The 23,388-nt window shown below is 43.3% G+C and overlaps 1 protein-coding gene across 1 annotated transcript in view; it reads left to right on the top strand.

Moving 5' to 3' along the window:
• NSD3 (nuclear receptor binding SET domain protein 3) overlaps positions 1–23,388 on the top strand; it is a 253,610-nt gene that overhangs the window by 143,640 nt on the left and 86,582 nt on the right. The window contains exons 8-12 of the mRNA XM_082255234.1: positions 6,238–6,283; positions 6,786–6,916; positions 9,082–9,201; positions 12,504–12,630; positions 16,661–16,858. Of these exons, the coding sequence (XP_082111360.1) occupies positions 6,238–6,283; positions 6,786–6,916; positions 9,082–9,201; positions 12,504–12,630; positions 16,661–16,858 (622 nt within the window). The remainder of the gene's footprint in view (positions 1–6,237; positions 6,284–6,785; positions 6,917–9,081; positions 9,202–12,503; positions 12,631–16,660; positions 16,859–23,388) is intronic.

The raw sequence follows: 23,388 nt of genomic DNA, 5'->3' as shown, positions 1-23,388 counted from the left end.
CACGCTGGGAATCCAGGAAGTTGTGGAAAGAGATGGCTAGCAGACACAGAACTCACAAGAAGAGAGATTTTTCAACTAAGCTTATATCGGACTGGCAAAAATGACTATTGTTTGTATTGTTTGTATTACTACTTTAATGCTGATGTAATAAATAAAAGAGTGTGCTGTGACCAAAGAACACCTTTTCTGTTCTGTTAAATTATCAAGTGTAAAATGTATTTTCTCTTACGTCCTCCCGACAGTCGCCGCCACCTCAAAGTCATCACTATTGGGTATTGACTTCTGCTCCGCAGGAGTAGCTAGGCATAAGACTTAGTCAAAAGAACAAAGGCATTTGCATATACACACCCATGGGGGCTGTCCCACTAGGTCAATACCCCCCTGCAGTGACCACTCCCAACTCAGTTTCTGCCTAGCGTCAGGAGTAGTTAGGCTTCCCTGTGCTGGGGCTACAGTCTCAGCCTATCTAATCTTTTTTATTTGATTTCTTTGAAAATGTCAGTTTTTTCTTTGATTTACTAGCTGTTTATTTGTCAGCTTTAGTTTAGTCGGTGCTTCGGATGAAGATGGATTCATGCGGTGCTGGGATTCGGACTGGCCGCCCTGGTTCTCCAGGGCATGAGGGTCAGATGGACCCCCAGCCCGCCATCGAGCGTTCAGCCTCGGTTCGTCCTGGCACTATGAACGACCCATCCCTGCTCGCAGCAGGGATGCAGCCGTGAGGTGGCTACCTCACTGGACTCATCTGCGATACTGCAGTGAAATGTCCCTGGCTAACGGCATTCCCTGTCAGATGAGGACAGCGGCTTTCCATTATGAGAGGCTCCCCACGCCATCTGGTACAGGTAAGTACTTCTGTGTGGGGCCTCTGTGTGGGGTGGCAGTCCTGTGTTGCTGTGTCCCCCCCATGTCTGTGCCGGTGTGGGCCTCCCTGTTTGGTGATCCCTGTGGGATAGTTTTTGCACATACAATGCTGTGTGTTTGTGGGAGCCCCTTTCCCTGTGTCACTTAGGTGTTTTCACTGGGGGTGCAGACTGTGTGTGTGGCGGCCGCAGCGGGGTAAAACCGCGCGGTCTGCCATTTTACGTATGGGCAAGCATGTTGGGCTTCACTATGGGCATCACTACATGCCGTTTTGGCCCCATCCGCCACCATTTTGCGGTTGCAGAACGATCCGTCAGACCGCATGTTCGGCGGCCATTTTGCCGGAGCCTTTCCATTCAGTCCTATGAGGCAGCCATTTTCCCTGAGTCATTGCAGCCTATAATTCAGCCTGTTTCTGACATCACTTCCTTTTCCTCTGAGGCAGCGACATCGGTGGTAACACTCTGCGGGGCTCTGCAGACTATTCCTCTCACCCGTCTGTGTGTTCATTTCTCGCTCAGTTTTCTTCACCTGTTTGGGGGTCCTGTGTCACTGTACCTGTAGCGGTGGGCTGCGCACTCCGGCAGTACCTTATTATTTTTGCACTGTTACTTCATTGGGCAATGGATTCTCAGGACAGTAAATTCCCCCCAGCTTTGGTGGGGGGCCCCGGTTCTCCTGTGGCCCCTCTAAAACCTGATTTGGCCGCTGTAGTGGCGACCTTAGTGTCCAATATAGAGGTGCTGCTGGCTGAACGTGCTGCTAGGAAGAGGCCCAGATTGTCTCTCTCCTCTCATTCAGATGGTGATATGGCTGCTGCGGCGAGCGTGCCCTTTTCAGGGTCTCGATCATCCCTAGACCCGCTGGGGTCTGAGGGGGAGGCTGAGGTGGAGGGGGTTGATACTTCCTCCCCGGGGTCGCCTGAAGAGCGCGCGACCATGGATTAATTGATTGTTTCTGTAAAGGAAACACTACATTTGGAGGATGAGCCCAGTCCTCCGGGCATTGTGTCCTCATTTGGGACACACAGGACCCGCAAGTCGGCGCAGGTTTTTCCCTGTCCCGCTGAGTTTGATTACACTGTTAATGAACTGTGGCGCACTTTAAAACGTCCATTCCTGGTACCTAGTCGGTTCAAATTGCTTTATCCTTTTGCGCCGGCTACGGAATCACGATGGTGTGTGCCTCCGCAGGTGGATCACACTGTGGCAGTCTTAAATAAGGCTACCTTGGTTCCTTCAGAGGATACCCCGGTTTTTCGGGATCCCACGGACCGGCGGTTGGAGTCTCTAGCCCGCCACTCCTATACGGTGGCGGGCTCGTTGCTCAAACCCATTTTCGCGTCCGTTTTGGTTGCTCAGGCGGTGGCTAATTGGACTAAGGTGCTTAGGAGAAACCTCGTGTCTGATGCTGTTCCACCTGCCCGGCTGGATATGGTGGATCAAATTCACCAAGGAGTCATGTATTTGTGTGATGCGGCCTTAAATGAGGCCCCTTTGGCAGCATGCCTGTGTAGTGTCTCGGTACTTAACCGTCGACTAATCTTGCTGACTAGCTGGTCAGCTGACCAGTCCTCGCGGAAAACAGTTGCTGATTTTCCCTATGCTGGTTCTCGCCTTTTTGGCGAGGCGTTGGATACCCTGGTGAAAGGCGTCACAGGGGGCAAGAGCACTATGCTGCCCCAGAACCTGAAAAACAAGTCCTTTCGTGGCAAGCGGGGTATGGCGTCTCAATCCAATCAGGGGTCCTTTCGTGCCTTTCGGAACCAATCGAAGGGCAAGCCCTTTAAGGGCCAGGGTAACCAGAAGAAGCCCTGGGTGGGCAAGCAGAAGTCGGGCAATGCAGGCTCGGCGGGTCAGTCCGCCTCCGCCTGAAGGGGCGCCCTCACCCAATTCTGGGGTGGGGGGACGTTTGCGCAGTTTCCTCCAACCTTGGCTGCTCCGGGTTTCGGACAGGTGGGTTCAGGAAATCGTTCGATCAGGATACAAGATCGAATTCCTATCCCGGCCAGGGAACAGATTTTTTGCCTCAAATCTTCATTTGCCTCCGGGGCGTCTGCAAAATCTGCACCAAGCGGTGCGGGACCTTCTTGCTCAGGGGGTGATTGTCCCAGGGCCTCATCGGGACAGGTTTCGAGGATTTTATTCAAATCTGTTAACTGTGCCCAGGAAGGAGGGCAAAGTACATCCAATTCTGGACCTGAAAGCGTTGAACCGCTTCGTGCGAGTTCGAAAGTTTCGGATGGAGTCTCTCCGTTCGGTGGTGGCCTCCCTGAGTCCAGGAGAATTCCTGGCCTCGATAGATCTGAAGGATGCGTATCTGCACATCCCCATTTTCAAGGGTCACCAGAGGTACCTTCGGTTTGCTATCGCAGAGGACCACTATCAGTTTGTGGCGTTACCTTTCGGTCTCGCTTCGGCTCCAAGGTGCTGGCGCTGGTTCTGGGCCTGTTGAGGGCACAGGGCATTGCAGTCTTGGGGTACCTAGACAATCTTCTTCTGAGATCGGGTGTCAGCCAAGACCTTCTGCGCGATCTGTCCACCACGGTGCAGATGCTACAAGAGTTTGGTTGGACTATCAACGTTCAGAAGTCGACGTTGTCTCCATCAGTTCGTCTTCCCTATCTGGGAATAATCCTGGACTCTGCTCAGGCGAAGGTGTTCTTGCCGGAGGACGAGCTCCGGACCTTACAGGCCGAGGTCAGGTCCCTCAGGGACAATCCGTCCTCGTCACTTAGGACCTGTATGCGAGGCCTGGGGTTGATGGTTTCGGCCTTCGAGGCGATACCCTTTGCTCAGTTTCACACGCGGCTCTCCAAACGGAGATCCTGGCCAGATGGGACAGACTCCCTCAGTCCCTGGATCTGAGTGTCTCATTGAGTCGTCAGACCAGATTGGCTCTTCTGTGGTGGCTCCAGTCCCCGACGGTGTCGAAGGGCAAGTCCTTCTGTCCATTGTTGTGGACGGTGATTACCAGGGACGCCAGCCTCTCGGGCTGGGGTGGAGTCTTGGGCAACCTGTCTGCCCAGGGCACTTGGTCGGAGGAGGAGTCCTCCCTTCCGATAAATGTGCTGGAATTGAGAGCGATAAAACTCTGTCTCTTCCAATGGTCGGACCGTCTTCGGGGCCATCCTGTTTGGGTACAGACGGACAATGCTACCGCGGTGGCTTACATCAACCACCAAGGGGGCACCAGGAGTGCCCGGGCGGCCTGGGAGGGGACCGACATTTTTGTCTTGGGCCGAGACTTATGTCCCGGCGATTTCAGCAGTTCACATTCCGGGTGTGGAGAATTTGCAGGCCGACTATCTGAGCCCCCAGACCCTGAACCAGGGGGAATGGTCCCTTCACCCGGTGGTCTTCCAAATACTGTGTGCGAAGTGGGGATCCCCGGACGTGGATCTGTTCGCATCTAAACCACAAGGTGGAAAGGTTCGTGGCAAGAACGCGCGATCCTCTGGCAGACGCCTCGGATGCGTTGGTGGCCCCTTGGCATCAGTATCGTCTGATGTATGCCTTTCCTCCGATTCAGTTGCTGTCCAGGTTCCTCCGCAGGTTGGCCTCGGAACCGCACCCGGTGATTCTGGTGGCGCCAGACTGGCCACGCCGGTCCTGGTACGCAGACGTTGTTCACCTGGCAGTGGCGCCTCCGTGGCGGCTACCACTGCGGGAAGATCTCCTGTCACAGGGTCCGATCTTCCATCCTGCTTTACAGTCGCTGGCTTTAACGGCCTGGCTGTTGAGACCCAGGTCTTAAGGGATAGAGGTCTCTCCCCTGAGGTCACCCTACCCTTGTTAAGGCTAGAAAATCCTCTCCTGGTAAGATCTATTACCGTACCTGGAAGGCTTATTTCGCCTGGTGTGAATCCAGGGGGTTCTCCCCTCGCTCGTACTCGGTGTCCCGAGTGTTGGCCTTCCTCCAGTCTGGGGTGGACCAGCGCCTGGCGCTGGCCACAATCAAGGGCCAGGTGTCCGCACTGGCTATTCTTTTCCAACGCCCTGTGGCATCTCATTCCCTGGTTCGCACCTTCATTCAAGGTGTGCGACATTTGGCTCCTCCCAGGAAGGAGCCTTTACCTCCATGGGACTTGAACTTGGTTCTGTCCGTGTTACAGCGTGATCCGTTTGAAAACATACGGAAGATATCGTTGCCTCTGCTGTCCAAGAAGGTCGCCTTTTTAGTGGCAATCACTTCGGCTCGCAGAGTGTCGGAATTGGCGGCGTTATCTTGCAGTTCTCCGTACTTGGTGATTCTCAAGGATAAGGTGGTCTTGCGTCCACGCCCCTCCTTTCTTCCTAAGGTGATCTCTGAGTTCCACCTTAATGAGGACATTGTCCTGCCTTCGCTTTGTACGAAGCCTAAACATCCTAAGGAGTTTGCTCTGCATTCCTTGGATGTTGTCCGGGCGATCAGGGTTTACCTGTCGTCTACGGAATCCTTTCGGAAGACGGATTCCCTCTTTGTCCTTCCTGAGGGACCTCGGAAGGGCATGGCTGCATCCGCAGCGACTATTGCCAAATGGATCAGACAGACCATTGAACAGGCTTTCGCCTTGAAGGAACGGGTTCCACCCTTCCCTGTTAAGGCTCGGTGGCACAGGTGTGCAAAGCTGCGACTTGGTTGTCGGTGCACACTTTTTCCAAATTCTACAAGGTAGATGTTCTGGCATCAGCTGATGCCTCCTTTGGCCGCAAGGTTCTCAGTGCGGCAGTGCCATGAAGGACCCTTGTTTTTTCTCTGGGTCCCTGGCTGTTGGTATTTTCTTTCCTGGGCGGTTGCTCCTGTTGAGCATTGTTTTCTGTTGCCCAGAAGGTTCTCTTACTGTGTGTGTAAGATTCCTTTCTCTGATGGGGTACTGCGTTGCCTTTTCTACGTTTGCGTCTCCCACCCCTCATGTCTACACTGCTTTGGGACATCCCAATAGTGATGACTTAGAGGTGTCGGCGACTGTCGGAGGACGTAAGAGAAAACTAAATTTTTGTAAAATCTTACCTGTAAAATTTCTTTCTCTGAGTCCTCCGACAGTCGCCGCCCCCGCCCCTCTTTTGGGGTTGTTGTCTATTACCTACTGCTATGCTACCAAACTGAGTTGGGAGTGGTCACTGCAGGAGGGTATTGACCTAGTGGGACAGCCCCCATGGGTGTGTATATGCAAATGCCTTTGTTCTTTTGACTAAGTCTTATGCCTAGCTACTTCTGCGGAGCGGAAGTCAATACCCAATAGTGATGACTTAGAGGTGGCGGCGACTGTCGGAGGACTCAGAGAAAGGAATTTTACAGGTAAGATTTTACAAAAATTCAATTTTTAAATACAGCCAAAGATATGCATGCTGTTATTTGTATTAGTTTATTCTTGTCTGTCTTCATGGGCAGGTGGAAGACACCCCTCTAACAGCGGTACAGACTGGGTTGCAGAAAGGTGAGTCTGTCTGAGAATGGAGCTGCTGCCTTAAAATGTCCACTGCAGACCAGTAACATCATACCATATTGTTCACATCTCTATATATATTTTTTTCAATTTATTTTTATTCAATTTTTATTGACAGAGAAAAAAAAGTAAAAAAACAAAAGAAGAAAAAGATATAAAAGATAAAAGGGGAGAATACAAAAATCTTTCAGTATCCATATTTCCTCTGCCTCAAACATAACCATGTATAAAGTCTAGCCATATGTATTTCTATACATGCCTATAAACCTTTCCTCCCCGTCTTATATAAATACTAATATCATCATTATTTTTTCTAAAACTCTCACATCTCCATATTAAATCTGCTGCCCTCTGAATTGCCACACTTTTTAAGTTATTACCTCTAGAAATCACATAGCTTCTACATTTACCACATGTCTGCATCCACCATCATTGAAACTAATGGTACTTACCACGTGGTGTGTTAGTGAATCCTGACGCTCCTTGTTTCAAGGGGCCAGTGAAATCTCTGATGCATGCAAGCCCCTGAAGAAGAGAAGCCGTGCCTCCACCGATGTGGAGCTTGCAAATTCCTCCTACCGTGATGCTTCAGACTCTGACTCCCGTGGCCTAAACGATGCACAGGTGAGTTCCCCATCTTACTTGTAACTGCAAATCATAAATTTCTAAATTGCAAAAGTTACCTACAGAAGCCTATTTTGGGTTCCTGTCTTTCCTAACGATTTGTTGGACTTTGTTGGTTGGCATCACTTGTGAGCTATGCTTTATCTGCATGTAAATAGCTGAAACAGAAAACATCATGGTGCTGTTAAAATGGCCAAAACAGGTGCTCTTGCGCCTCTTTTATCTAGGTGTTTGCCAGGGTTTGCAAATCCAGGCAAACAGAGACAGTTCAGAATTGCTGCGTTAGCATTCGTTGGTGTAAATTCAGCATTACACTACATTGCTGTCCATATTCAAGTTGATTGAAGGAGGTCCCTAAAGTAGAAATGTTGCCAGATTATGCACATTTTAAGCAGTTTCCAGACCAATTGCTTATGCACAGTATATTTTCAGAACTGTACCCAGACATCAGCAGGGCCTTTCTCTAATGTTTGCTTTAGGCACTGGATCCTGCATTCGGTGCTCACCTTGGCACGTGGTGCAACCAGTGTAGTTAGGCACAGGTTGTTATACATATCCAGGTCTAGACCCTGAAGATCCCTTTGGGAAAAGAAAAAAAACTTAATGCAGTCTATCAACTGATTTACCTTGCTGCCCCAATTATGTGTATATTTGTTGTCTCAGAAACAGTTCTGGTGAACACAGGTGTAAGGACTTACTGTCTGCTGGATAAACCATATATATTGATTTTTGAAGCAGTAATGAAAGTGCCAGTGAGTATTGAATTCTTATAAAGAGTTATAAAGAGTATTGAAATCATTCTCTTTATAACGGGCCATGCTGTTTTTTGTAACTGTTACATGCAGTGGACTAAGTGACAAGTGACAAATATTTGTTGGAGCCCTTACTTTTCATGAAATCACTTGTGATGCACAGATGTAGAGTATAACGAATAACAAATTTCCAATGTTTGAGCAGCTTTAAAATCCCCCCCCCCGAATACAGTTATATATGGTTGACAATTTTTACCCTTTTATGCTTGTTTTGGGCATTATTTCTTAACATAGCTAGTAGTGTTTGAACGAAAGCATGCAAGCCAACACCTTTAAATGGAGAAGTGCTATGGCCAAGTTTTTATTTTTCCATCTAACCTTGCTAATGGGCTCATGGGGGTGCTTGTTCTCCATTGTGAAGAAGTAAATCAGACTTTATGGAAACTTTAGATGTTGCTGGAGTAAAAAGGGTAGTTATGACCTGGCACTTTATGCTGCCTACGTACTGATAAAGCTCTAGCAGTGAATTGCTGCACTTTGCACTTTCATCTGGCACTTTGGCCTGCCTTATTGAATAGGCTGTTATAATTTGCTTTACATATCTTTGGAATAAAAGAGCAGCACTCCCTCCATAGTCTAAACCAGAGGTCTTCAAACTATGGCCCTAAAGTTGTTCAGGAACTACAATTCCCATCATGCCTAGTCATGTCTGTGAATGTCAGAGCTTTACAATGCCTCATGGGATGTGTAGTTCTGCTACAGCTGGAGGGCCGTAGTTTGAGAATCCCTGGTCTAAACCATGAACAGGTAAATACCCAACTAAATGAGCTCCTGTGGCAAAAACAGGGCTATATGAGAGACTAGCATCCTTCTCCCCACAAATTTGGTAGCAGAAAATGCGATACTATAGCAGGAGTCTCCAAACTACGGCCCTCCATCTGTTCAGGAACCACAATTCCCATCATGCCTAGTCGTGTCTGTGAATGTCAGAGTGTTACAATGCTTCATGGGACTTGTAGTTTTGCAACAGCTAGAGGGCCGTAGTTTAGAGATCCCTGTACTATAGCATGGTGATTGCTTGCTAGGGGAGGTACCAATGTTTTTATTCACAAAAAATTAAGTAATAGAAACTTTTGTGTTGTACTAAGACTTTCGTTCAGCAACATTGTTACATAGGGTGCATGGTTTACAAAAACTAGAATAAGGACAGGGGGTGGGGGGGGGGACTGCAATTTGCCAAACTCTTATTCACATGGAGCAAGTAATTTGGCTATCTACTCCATTTACTATATAGTCAGCTTTTTATCACCGAACAAGTCCCAGATACCCCTGTTATTTGTGTCTACATTTTTTACATGTATACACATGAACTGTGAATTATTCTTTCTGTAATGCCTGGTCTTCTGAACACAGATCAGCTTTGATAAGCAGCCGGACAGTCCATCAGCCAATGCAGACGCAGATGCCTCTGATGTGCAATCTGTAGATTCCAGCGTATCTCGGTGGTCAAGCAAGAGAGACACAGTGTGCCAGGTATGTATGGAAGCTGCTTGGTTTAATAAAGAATCACATAATCTGTGGCATTAAAGTCATACAAACAGCTAATTTAGTGTTTCCCAAACTGGTTCTTGAGACCATCTACATAATGTTTTACCTTTTTTGTCCACAACAAGATAGCTAAAATTGTTAGTGCTTCTTTTTAAAAAAAACAAACACATTGCTCCGGCTTTTCGGGATTTCTTGTAGAACTCCCACTACTGTTTAAGCAGCAGGAGCTCATCAAGTAGTGGATTACTACAAGCAGTGGATTACTACCACTGTACAGGCAGTGGATTATTGTTATAAGTGATTAATTGCTGGAAATCTGTTTCTGGTGATTGAATAAACCCTTTTTATAAAAGAAATAAAAATTGTTTAAGGCTTATTTACACCTACACCTACATTGCTTGATCTATTTATACATACTGTACATACTATAGATGCTCAACACACATACATGCACCAAAAATAGACCTAACCCATTTTCTCAAGGCAACACAACACAGTGTATGTGTTTTGTTCATAAACAATAGATATTACTTCTCCAATACTCCCCCACTTTACCCCACTGTTCAAGCCTTGAGTGCCAAATCCTCTAATGCCTAGTAAAAACAATAAAAATATTATTTAGTCCATTTTTTTTTTTGAATGCTAGTCACATATTGGAAAACCAATAGTTTATCAAAGTTACGACAGAATACAACTTCCAAAGTTATATATTGCATTGTATTGTAATGTATTCTTTTGTTTTTGAGCATGCGTGGTCTTGGTTACACATTTTGTTCGAACTAATACTATATTAATTACACAAAAATCACTCTATTTTACGTGAAAACTTTTTGTGCTTGTCCCTTTGGATAATTTTGTATGAACTGGTGTGATCTGCTCTCGAAAGCTGTGTGATAATGATTATCGGACAATAATAGCTGATTTCAGATAGCAGTATTTTTTTGTCCGATTTTCTCATCATGTGTACTATGCAAAAGGGTTTTGTCTGAAACAACAAATTTAAGCAAGCAAAGTAGGTGAAGGCCATGCATTAATAATCCGTCAGCCTTAAAAATAGCAATATTAGAACAAGAAAGGATGATACTCCACCTGTTGGCTTCCTATGACATGTTTTGTCTACTGACGGGGCTTAATTGTAGTGTTGAGGTTAAGCCCCACCAAAAGGGTTGAATGTCAGAGGAAGCTAGTAGGTTGAGTATACTCTCTGCTTGTCCCAGTAAAACTATTTTGAGGACTGACAAATGACCAGTGTGCTGTTTTGATTTTGTTATTTTCTTGCATTCTTTTTCTGATGTATGCGTAGCGTATATATACTGTATGTGTGCGTGTATGTGTGACAAGTGAGTTCAAAGTGAGCACATGGTGAAAAATGCAAAAGCAGTGGATTCCTCCTGTGAAAACCAGATGCCAAAACAATCTTTAGGTCTAAGATATAACCAGCTGAAATACTTTTTTTGCAAAAAAGCTCTTTGAGGCCTTCTTTAGTGTTTCTTACATAATGAAAACTCCGCCATTTAGTCATGTGGTTTGTGTTGAATGGAGGAGCGGAGTTAGGATTGTCCAAACTTCCTTCAGTCTTCAGATTTGTAAATCACATGACCTGACCCGGAGGAGACACAGAGCAGCCTTTTTCAGGAAAAACATTTCAGTCTTTGTTATTCTTATCCACCTCAGAACAATTTTTAGATTTAAGATTATATTTATGGATAAGTCTACTTTAGTTCTTGTACTGATTCATCAATTCACAGACTGTAACTAAGTAAATTCTTAAACCCCCGGCCTCTTGAAAAGTTGCAGCAGCTGAAAGCCCTTTTAGCATTTTAGCAATTCTGGGGGGAAAAAACTGAAAAAATTCTCACTGTAAACCAAAGAGTTCATACTGTTCCTGCCCTGTCACTCGAACCGCCAATCTTCATTTTTTGAATAGCTTTGGTGTCAAAAGAATCCCCAGAAGTATTGAATATCTAGTCATTCACTGCTTGCTGTGATTCCATCTGCCAGCCACTACATTGCTTAAGCCCCCAGGATAGAAGGAGTAGATGGTAGGACAGGTAAGTGTTAAAGGAGATCTTTAGGCACTTACCAAATTCGAAAAATTGTGCCCCTCCCCTCCTTTCCTTATGCAGAGTATAGTACTTATTTTATAAAAGGATGATCTACCAGGATATTACTTACTTTACTCCTCTGTGCTTCAGCAGCTGGCTCTCCGGCCCCCTTCTCTGTCCCCCCCCGAATGTCAGCAGGCACTTCAATGTCATGATGTACAATGCAGAACCAGCTGTGGTCTCTGGCCCTGCACTGTGTGTAATGACCTGAGCGAGAGAGGCGGTGACACAACTGGTCACAGACCGATACGTTTAAAGGACCATTTATCACTACAGGAACCAGAAAGGAGGATAGCTTTGGGACTCTGACGTAAGGTAAGTTTTTGTCAAAGTTTGTTTGTCTCCTTCACAAAACGGAAGGCCACAGGTGTTACCAGCTAAAGTTGAGCTTTAACTCTTTTCTTTACAAGGAGCTTTGTTTTTTTATTCGGTATTTGATGGCAAATTTGTTTTTTTTATAAGGTTTCAACGTTTATATCCCTGTTTGTCCAAAGAGTTCCAGTAAATAGTTTCTCTCTCACTGTTTAAAAAACAGATTTATCTAGTGGCTGCTCACCATGGAAGTAAAGATGCCTTCTTGTCCGATCTAAAGACATGCCCAGCAAAATAACTGACATAAACTCACATATCCTCTTCCAAAAACTTCTATATGTAGTGATAATTCTATGCCCTGTGGAAATAATGCTCTCTGTCAGTACAGATTTTTGGCATCTAAAAGTGGTTCTAAAGTCTAAACATTTATCCCTTATCCCCACTCTCACAGGCTTGGCTGAGAGCAGTGGGAACCATTGGCTCCCACTGCTGTCAGGCAAATTCTGTGATGGGGGCAGAGCCGAGATGTTGATGCAGACAGCATGACTCAGGAACGAGCCCACAGGTGTGCCGGCTTACTGTGGGAGCACACCAAGAAGGAACGGAGTCAGGAACGCCAGGGGGGAACCTGAGAAGAGGAGGTTCAGGGCCGCCCTGGGCAATTTACTGCACAGAGCAGGTAAGCATAAACCTGTTTGTTGTTTAAAATGTTTAAAAAAAATAGAGTTTACAATTACTTTAAATAAAAGCATAGGTAAATATTGCACATTGAAGTATGAATTGTTGTATATATTCACTTTTGTCTATGCAGTATATGTTTTATTCTTGATGGCAGACCTAGTAGAAGTAACTTAAAAATAACCTTTCCAGATCTGTGAAAGTTTTGGGGAGTCGCTGGTGGCTTGCGATGGGGACTGCTCTCGTCTCTTCCACCTCGAGTGTCTGGGCATGGATGCATTGCCAGAGGGGAAATTTATCTGCATGGAGTGCAAAACCGGTATGTCCATATCTCTGACCCTTTCTTAAAGTGATATTTTAGCCAGACTGTTAAATACACAGAAGAAATAGACATTGTTATAGTTTACTGTCTCACTTGCCACAATATTTGTAAGTTTTTTTCTATTCTTGTGATTTACACACCTCTGCCACACTGCACATCCATGAAGATCACTTATGTTTTATATTAGTTTTGCACTTTTTTATCTACAATCTTTGTTTTACGAACAATTATAAATGTAAAGAAGTCCCAGAACACATGGGTTATCTAAAACAAGAGCGCAGAAGAAACTGCCTGTCATTAGGCTTGCTCTATCTGATTGAAACCTTGGGCGGAGGAAGAGAAAGGGAAATCACTACTTTTGTTTCTTTACTTGTGTTTGTAAAGTTTAAATTTAATTTTTTAAGCTCTTTTCAACATAAAATGCCACATGCTTCCTGTAAAAAATATAAAATATTGTAAAATTTCAGATTTATCTGAAAAAGAATACATCTGTGTCTTTCTTGGTCTTACCATAGTAAAAAAATCATTATACATTCCCTTAAAAAAAAGTTTGTATATGATATGCAAGTCCTTTTTCAGGGGGATGCTTCATATTAAGCTTAGAGTCATGCTATAAAGTTGGCTCTTTTTAGTTTTATATTTATTCATTGCTTTGAAGAAAGAAATGTTCTTGTAATTTAAGCAGACCTTACCCCTGCAGCCCTAATGCACACATACTCTCCAGCATCAAAACGTTACTTAGCAAACACATTAAGAATTTGACTTTTGCTTGCCTTTTAATGCATGCATTCTCAAATCTCGTGGCTCTATTCGCCCTATTTCCTGCAACGCCAAACTTAAATATGTACATAATGGGTGGCTGGCGTCTTCCTTGTTCCCCAGGGCCAGCCCAATGATTATATCCATGCCAGACTCTTCGCATGTGCTTTACCCTTGGTTTTTTTTTTAGTGCGTTTTGCAGAAACATGGTTTCCTTTGAATCTAGTTCACATTGGTGTGTTTTTTTGAAAAGGGTCAGGGACTTTTTTCCTGCAGCAGATTGTGTTTTGCGTGTAAATGGACCTGCACCAAAAACGCATTTGCGTTGTGTTTTTGATGCATTTTCCTTTTTTCTGGCTAATAGGAAAGTACGACAGTTCTGTTCATGGAATGCGACTTTGATGCAACTTTACACTGTCGTATTCAAAGTTGCTTCAAAGCATTAAAGTAGTGCAGGAACATTTATGTTTTCAAAGTCGCATGTTAGAGTTAAAGGTTAGGGTTAGTGGTAATTGTTAGGGTTAGCGGTAACTGTTAGGGTTAGAGCGCTAACCCTAATGATAACTGCTAACCCTAACCCTTATGATAACTGCTAACCCTAACCCTAATGATTACTGCTAACCCTAACCCTAAATATTACCACTAACCCTAACTGTAATCCTATAACCCTAACTCTAACCCTATAACTATTACTCTAACCCTAGCCCTTAACCCTAAGTTTGGACAAATAAAGGTTCCTGCACTACTAGTGCCAGAGAGTGTAAAGTTGCATCAAAGTTGCACTCCATGAACAGAACTGTCATACTTACCTATTAGCAGAAAACCCACCCAAAAACTGCAAAATGCATCAAAAACACGAAACGCACCTCAAAACTCACCACAAAAGCAAATTAACCACAACCTGCATAGATGTGAACCTAGCCTTAGAGGATCTGACGTGGTTTGTGCTTGACTTTTTCCTGAGATATTTCACAATCTCACAAGATATTACAGTTTACCTACAAGATCTCCCTGGAAGGCACTGGCAGTGTATCCAGTACCTCCTAGCTGCCTCAGGAAGGCTACATTACCAGTGCCTTCTAGGGAGCTCTTGTAGGTAAACTGAGAGTTTGCAAGATTTCAGGAAAAAGTAAATTCAAGCACAAACTTAAGTGATGAAAAGGTGTAACGATTGCTGCAAAAATGTGAATTTTTTAAAGTGTTTACTGTTTTGCATGCAGGGCTTCACCCATCTATGGTTTTAAGATTCAGGTCTGCTTTAGGAGTTACTCTTAAGAGAAGCCAGTTGTCTCAACTGTTACCCCTACCTTCTCATTGGTTTACCTTTACTTAGACTCCCCCCTTCAGTCTATTATGAATTTTGCTGCAAGACTCATCCACCTTACTAACTGATGAGCAGCTACCGCCCCTCTCTGCCAATTTTGCCATAGGCATCCCCCAGCCCGACATATACAATTCAAAAGACTAAGCGATCCACAACTGTTAACTCCCCCCCCCCCCATAACATTACCAAACTCATTTAAAAATATCCCCTGTACCATCCTCTTCACCCCTTCCAAGACCTCCTGCTCTCTAGATCCCTTGCTCACCTTCAGGACTTCTCCAGAGCTTCTCCCATACTCTGGAATTCCATACCACAATCTGTTTAGCTATCTCCTGCTCTGTCTACCTCTAGGCAAAACATAAAAAAAAAAAACGCTACTCTTCAGGGAACCCTGTTCTGCTTCCACCTAAAAATTAGCTAGGCATGAAAAGAGCTTTCCTGCAGCATTTCAGTCCCTGATAGTGCAACTAAAGCAAAGAATCAACTATGGATGGCAGGTCACAGTCAAAAGATCTCTGGGATAAAGTTGTGGACAGTCACAAGTCAGGAGATGGATATAAAAAAAAAATTCAAAGGCTTTATCAATGCAAAGAAGCACAGTAAATTCTATTATTAAATGGTTTGTAACCCTACATTATGATTTTCTGCCGGCCCCCCTATTTTAAGCTGTCATCCTGCACTGTGTAATTGCTTGTTAAAATTGAAGCCTCTAAATAACTTTTTGTGAAGTATCTTTAGGTGACTCCTGGCCGCGTTAATTCTCAGATCCAGAGCTACAGCAGGAGGAGCCAAGCTCTCCCTCTGACGTCTAACTGGGAGTCACATGACCACCGAGCTGGCAGCTCGGCTCCTTCCGCTGCAGCCCTGAATCGGAGTATCAGAGCAGCCCGGAGTCACGTGACCGGCCGGAAGATATATCACAAAAGAGTATTTAGAGGCTTTGTTTCTAACAAACAATTACACGGTCCAGGATGGAAGCTTAAAAGAGGGGGGGGGGGGAGACAGAGACACAGACTCCCGAGCTGACAGGCAGGGAGGGAGAAGGGAAGAGGACAAAAGAGCACAGAGGAAAGCTGTGGATGACGGAGGCACGTAAGTAAACAGACCACGGTATCAGGGGCTCAGCAGCCATGATAACCCGTGGTCAGTTTACAGGGGGAGGGCAGAGACTGGCAGGATCAGCCAGGTTTTTTACAGCTTCCAGAGGGGCAGGTTAGACAGCACAAGCACTGTGCTTTTTAACCTGCTGTGAGGGAACAGGATATTTTTTTTTTTTTAGGGTTACAGACACTTTAAAAAGTGAAAACCTATATTAAAAATCATGCACACATATTTCTTGGCATACGTTAGCTGTATGCTGCCAAGATTAATCCCTCAGCTTAAATCAGTGAAAACTAGGGGTGTCAATACACCATATAGATGCAGTGGGGGATCAATACAGACCCACCCCCCCCCCCCACACCAAGCGCATTACATATGTCAGATATACACAGCCCTGCCACACTGCGCAGCCTGCCAGCAGACTGTTTCTTTACTTCATGTCAGTTAGGTCTTGTCCCTGCCTTAGTCTGTGATAAGACAATGAAAGAGAAGCAGCTGACTGATGAACTTATCTCTCTGTCACTCGAATTCTCTTCTCCTACCAGTATGCAGCTTGTTAGCACATGAACATTGCAGCACAACTGATTGGCTTCCTGTGCTGTTTCTGCCTCTCCCAGCCTGAGCTGTACAGGGGGATGCAAGAGACTAGGAGATGGATACCAGGTCAAATGCTGGTTATGAATTTTTAATGAATACTTATCTGCATGAACTGGTGTTTTTCGGTTTTAAATCTGTTATGCCAATTATGCAAGGTACAGCTAAGGAAAAGGTTTTATTTTATCAGCAAAGTTGTTCTGGATGCTCTATGTACAGCCATTACATGTTTATTTTTGTTTTGAACAGGTCTCCACACTTGTTTCTCTTGCAAGATACCCAGTACCAGTGTCAAGCGCTGTTCTGTACCTTCATGTGGAAAGTTTTACCATGAATCCTGTGCCCGCCAGTATTCAGCAACGGTCTTTGATTCAAAGGGCTTCCGATGCCCACACCACTGCTGCAGCACTTGCAGTGCTGACAAGGACGTGTATAGAGTCTCTAAAGGTGAATTGAGGTTTATGGAGCATCTAGAGCCCTGGTTTCCAACTTGCAGCCGTTTGCTGCTTGCCAGGCATTTGCTGTTCTAGATCATATTGCACTCAGTGCATAATACAAGGATAATAAACTTGCCACTAAATTACCTAAGGGTCTATATAGTAACATTTGCAGGATGAGTGTCACAAACATTCAGCCAGCTGTCACGGTGTATTCTCTAATACAGTGATCCCCATCTAGGGGCTGTAATGCAGTATTTTTCTGATTGAGGTAAACAAAGAAAAATACTGCATTATGGCCACTAGAGGGTGCTGAGGATCATATGAAATCAACAGATTAAGCAAAATATGGTCAGGATTTGTATTTTTATAAATAGATCCTGTCATGATCCACCATGATCAAAATTATGATTGGCATATGTAAGAAATGAATGATATCTCAGCAGTGCCTCCATTATGTCAGAATATTTATACTGCTCTGAATATAACAGTGTCTATTTATGTAAATAAGCAAAGATCTGTAAGGTAGGAGAATCTCAACTTATTTCCACAAATCAATATGTAACAAGTTCTTTTTAATCGATTAATTTCTTTTTAACAGCATATACCAATCCTAGTGAAAACAGCCTGCAGTAGGGAATATATAAGAATATTTATTCACCAGACATATATTCACAATAAATGATTAGACTGGAGATGACACAAAGAGATAACTTTACATAAAATACAAACTTAAAACGATAAATGCAATGTGATATGTAGCTCAATAATGAAATTAAAAATGAAAGCAAGATTACCTTATCCCCAGGTATAGCATAAACCATAGGTAAGTATTCTATATAATCAGACCACAATTGTCTGCGAATTGCGCAGTCAATAGTCACTCCACTGCAGATGGAGTGAGAATAGGCTATGCAAAATGGGAGACTAAAATGCCAATAATGCGCCAAATCTGATATTAATAAAAATGTATAAAAACAAAAATCAGTTTTTAGAGAAAAGTCTACTATGGTTCATACGGCTGGGATTGTAACCTTATTACCCTTAAATATGAAATATAAAACATATAAGGAAGGAAATAAACAATTGTAAATAATAATCAAATAAACAGCAAGGTATATTTACCACACTTAAGATGGCTGCTAGCTTAAAATGGTCATTACCAGAGTCCTTAAGATGGCTGCTTTCCCAAAATAGTGGCTGGTTAGGGAGGAGTTTCGTTTTGGCGTCCTTCAAAGTTTCAGATAAATGATGGAGCAAGATGGAGTATATGTATGGATGTGAGTAGCGTGTGTGTTGTAAGTGTAATGAATGTTGTTGTAATGTGTGTCTCTCACATTTGGGGTTCCCTTTTTATATTGTATTGAACAAAAGGACAGTAAAATTACCATAAGCTGAACCCAGAAGGAGGAACTTTATCCCCATTGGTTGGGATTACTTATCCATTAACTGGTGAAGTCATTGGCAACACCCCTACTAATCGTCCAGTATTTTGGATATTAGAATTATGTAATAATTCTTTCAATTAAGAATAAAAAAACAACATAAAAACCTGTCCATCCTCTCATAATATATACATGTCCATCTAATATCTCCATCATGTATCTTGGCAGGGATTGGATCTGGTAATACCATTTAATAATAATATATTATTAATACAATATATATATTTATTGGAAATAACTGATTTTACCCATAGACTGCATTTAGTAGTAGTCTCCAAAGGGGGCAGTATTGTATTGCTTATTAGATTCAATATATAGAATACAATAATACCACTATTAACTGATAACCTTTCTAAAATTAAGTAATTAGCTTAATCTAAGTAAGATTCTTATGTGTAAAAATATAAAACCAAAATATGGTATATAATACACATTTTCTTACACATGATATAATGTTTTCTAAAACTTATTTTTAAATGAACCTTTAAAAAATATATACTGAACTTATTGTTCATTGTAAAATAGAGACAATCAAAAATACATCACCCCCCTTAAAAATCTGGTGCCATCCTGGCTAGGCTTTTATCAGGTGAAATGTCAGAAAGTACCATATTTACGACCAAAAGAGAAACAGAAACATCTGCTAAAATTATAAGACCCTATTGTAAGGGACATTTTGTTCAAAAGAACATATATGAACTTTCCATCACCCCTAACAAAATGGATGCTGTACTATTCAAAATCTCTATATAGGACTGAATATACATGGCTTTTAAATACAGTGGGTACGGAAAGTATTCAGACCCCCTTAAATTTTTCACTCTTTGTTATATTGCAGCCACTTGCTAAAATCATTTAAGTTCATTCTTATTCCTCATGAATGTACACATAGCACCCCATACTGACAGAAAAACACAGAATTGTTGACATTGTTGCAGATTTATTAAAAAAGAAAAACTGAAATATCACATGGTCCTAAGTATTCAGACCCTTTGCTCAGTATTTAGTAGAAGCCCCCTTTTGATCTAATACAGCTAGGAGACTTTTTGGGAAAGATGCAACAAGTCTTTCACACCTGGATTTGGGGATCCTCTGCCATTCCTCCTTGCAGATCCTCTCCAGTTCTGTCAGGTTGGATGGTAAACGTTGGTGGACAGCCATTTTTAGGTCTCTCCAGAGATGCTTAATTGGGTTTAAGTCAGGGCTCTGGCTGGGCCATTCAAGAACAGTCACGGAGTTGTTGTGAAGCCACTCCTTTGTTATTTTAGCTGTGTGCTTAGGGTCATTGTCTTGTTGGAAGGTAAACCTTCGGCCCAGTCTGAGGTCCAGAGCACTCTGGAGAAGGTTTTTGTCCAGGATATCCCTGTACTTGGCCGCATTCATCTTTCCCTCGATTGCAACCAGTCGTCCTGTCCCTGCAGCTGAAAAACACCCCCACAGCATGATGCTGCCACCACCATGCTTCACTGTTGGGACTGTATTGGACAGGTGATGAGCAGTGCCTGGTTTTCTCCACACATACCGCTTAGAATTAAGGCCAAAAAGTTCTATTTTGGTCTCATCAGACCAGAGAATCTTATTTATCACCATCTTGGAGTCCTTCAGGTGTTTTTTAGCAAACTCCATGCGGGCTTTCATGTGTCTTACACTGAGGAGAGGCTTCCGTCTGGCCACTCTGCCATAAAGCCCCGACTGGTGGAGGGCTGCAGTGATGGTTGACTTTCTACAACTTTCTCCCATCTCCTGACTGCATCTCTAGCGCTCAGCCACAGTGATCTTTGGGTTCTTCTTTACCTCTCTCACCAAGGCTCTTCTCCCCCGATAGCTCAGTTTGGCCGGACGGCCAGCTCTAGGAAGGGTTCTGGTCGTCCCAAACGTCTTCCATTTGAGGATTATGGAGGCCACTGTGCTCTTAGGAACCTTAAGTGCAGCAGAAATGTTTTTGTAACCTTGGCCAGATCTGTGCCTTGCCACAATTCTGTCTCTGAGCTCTTCAGGCAGTTCTTTTGACCTCATGATTCTCATTTGCTCTGACATGCATTGTGATCTGGAAGGTCTTATATAGACAGGTGTGTGGCTTTCCTAATCAAGTCCAATCAGTATAATCAAACACAGCTGGACTCAAATGAAGGTGTAGAACCATCTCAAGGATGATCAGAAGAAATGGAAAGCACCTGAGTTAAATATATGAGTGTCACAGCAAAGGGTCTGAATACTTAGGACCATGTGATATTTCAGTTTTTCTTTTTTAATAAATCTGCAACAATGTCAACAATTCTGTGTTTTTCCGTCAATATGGGGTGCTATGTGTACATTCATGAGGAAGAAGAATGAACTTAAATGATTTTAGCAAATGGCTGCAATATAACAAAGAGTGAAAAATTTAAGGGGGTCTGAATACTTTCCGTACCCACTGTATAATTCCATTTTTCTTTTATTTAATCTCCCCAATAATCCTGACATATCCCCCCCCCCTTCTTCCCAGTATTCAGGTGAACAACCTAGACATATCTGGGAATAAGGTCAAGAGAAAAAGAAAGGAAAAAAATGTCTTGTCCTCTTTTTATAAGAGAATAGTTCATATTGGGAATTGTTCATAACTTTTAAGTAAAGCGGTGAAATAAAAAATCAGTTCCAAATATAAGTTTGTAGCGACTTTGCTAGTGTTAGCTATGTCACAAACTGTTCCTTATTAGTCTTCTGAATTTCGATCTCTTGGTAAAGAAACTTAAATTTTCCTTGAAATCTCCATCTCCAGTTTGCAAAGTCTTGATGGAGACATAAATTAACTGCTGCAATGGCATTGGCAACTACCATTCAAAGCGCAGTAAAACAATGCTGGCAATCAGCAATCCGAGAAATCTCTTTGGACGTTGGTTGAATAATGAATAATTTTAGCATGGTCTAGAGTGTCATACACCTAGACTGAGTTTTGCTCACATATGCAATGCACCATTCTCACATCTCCTTCAACTGAAAACAGGAGGTAGTGCGATTCCTCCTAATGGATATCCTCGGATCAAATGCACAAAGATCTTTTGAAACAAAATCTTCCTCTCCGTCAACAAGAATTTAGGGCATCTTGCAACATGATTCCTGAAGAAGGACCCGATTCAATGAGGGGTTCCGTCTAGAGCTGGGCTCCAAGGAGTAAGATGACCCATCCGCTTGTCACGTTTATGGTAAACATCATCGTCTGTACCAATCAACGACCTGGCATGGAAGGTTAATCTCCTCCTATTAGATGAAAAATACAGTATGAATATATATCCTTATCAATTGACATTTCATTGTGATGTTGGTACCCTAAGCTTCCTCAGAGTTTTCCTTTATTCCACCGTATGATCAGCCTTTATCTGACCACCAAGAAAGGTGAGACTATATATGTGACCTTTCACAGGGAAGACTGACTTCTGGGGCTCATTAACATGGGGACGTATTTATCGCCATGGATTCCACGCATTGAACAATTGAACAGTAATACAATATTTGGTTAGAATTCACCTTCTACTTGGGAGGAAAAATATAATATCTCCCCTTTTGGGGCATCAATGCAATTAATTGGAGGTAACAAAACTACCTGACATTGAGGATTCCTTCTTGGTTACCATATACAACCTTTAACCTCTTGACTTCATTGCGTCATTAGAGTTTGATCCTCCTTGGTATCACCGTCATTGGCGATTTTTCGAAATGTGTCTGCTTTGAGCGACCTGTTTAAGTCAGAGGGAGTGACCACTGAAAAGTGACCACTGAAAAATAGGAGGATAGTTAGTATCTAACAACCAAGATCCCCTGGCAGGGATTTCAGGATCCTCAATACTGTGACCTGGGGATAAAATGGTGTTAGAACCTCTGTCTCCTATACCTCCATTCAGTGTATCTCTCTAAATCCTGACCACTTGGGCATTTAAGGATTCTGTGGCCTTTGGCTGGCTACAGGATTAGTTCCTAAAGTGGGATTATTTTGGTTCTGGGCTGCAGCGCCCTGAGTGAACCAAGTGATCATCTGATCCAACTTGGCATCTACTCAGCTGAAAACTTCTTCAGAATTGGATTTTGGCTCTGCCTCCTGCGGTGCCTATGTCTCTCGGGTTCAGACAGATTGGACAGATCTCCATCAGAACCTTTTTTCCCAGTGTGAGGTTGGAGAAGAAAGGTGTGTTTCTGCCACAGTTTTGGTGACAGGCTCACACCTTTCTTTGTATTCACTGGTCTGTTGGATGGAGTACAAATTGTCGCTCTCTTTCACCAACCATTTCAATAATGAACACCCCAACTGGTAGTCCCTTGCCAAACTTATTTTTATGTCCGTGGGCAATGCCTCAAAGAACAGGGATTTAAATTCCGGGTGGTTGTACTCAGGCTCCTTCATTGATAAATGGTAGGCACTTTTGAGTACAGCAAAAAAAAAATTCAGTGGGGCTTCGGTGCTGTGTACATTTAGGTTGTAGATCGCAGCTCTAGCAGCAGTAAGGTATTTATAGGGATGAATTTTAAATGACATCCTACGGGCACAACACAGAAAGGGTGTTTTCATAGGCCTCAATATGATCAATAATGTCTAAGGACCCTTTCTTAACAAAAATCGGGATAGTATTTTTTTTAAAACGTATAATTCTAGAGGTGTCTGGTATCTTTTTAGAGGTGCTCATCTTTTTGTAGTGACCTTGATATGACTCATACCTATTTATGCATGGCTGCCCAATTTCTGCCCTCCTATATTTGGAAGATGGCTGGGGTAGGACGTGGACTCTCTGCCTGTCTCCCCCCCTTTGTCTGGGTCATAACCATCAGACTGGGAGTCATATCTGGGTCTATGAATAATTATTTAATTTATGATGCAGGACTAATAAGCATTACCCTTTTGCATGGACACCATAACCTTTTGGAACTCTCCTATTTGTTTACTGATGAGTTCCTGTCCTGACTTGAGCTGTTACACTTTTTTTTTTAATTTTTCACGGCTGGTTAATCGGCAACTTAATTTTCCACTGCTGGTTACTCGGCAACTTAATTTTCCACTGCCGGTTACTCGGCAACTTTCGCTAGAAAACATTTTTCCTTGCTCAAAACTTCCTAATTATTGCATTAT

Source organism: Pelophylax lessonae, assembly GCF_965119305.1.
Source record: "Pelophylax lessonae genome assembly, chromosome: 4".
NCBI lineage: Eukaryota > Metazoa > Chordata > Amphibia > Anura > Ranidae > Pelophylax > Pelophylax lessonae.
Note: the sequence above shows the minus strand (reverse complement) of the source record. Positions and strands in the feature narration are given on the sequence as shown.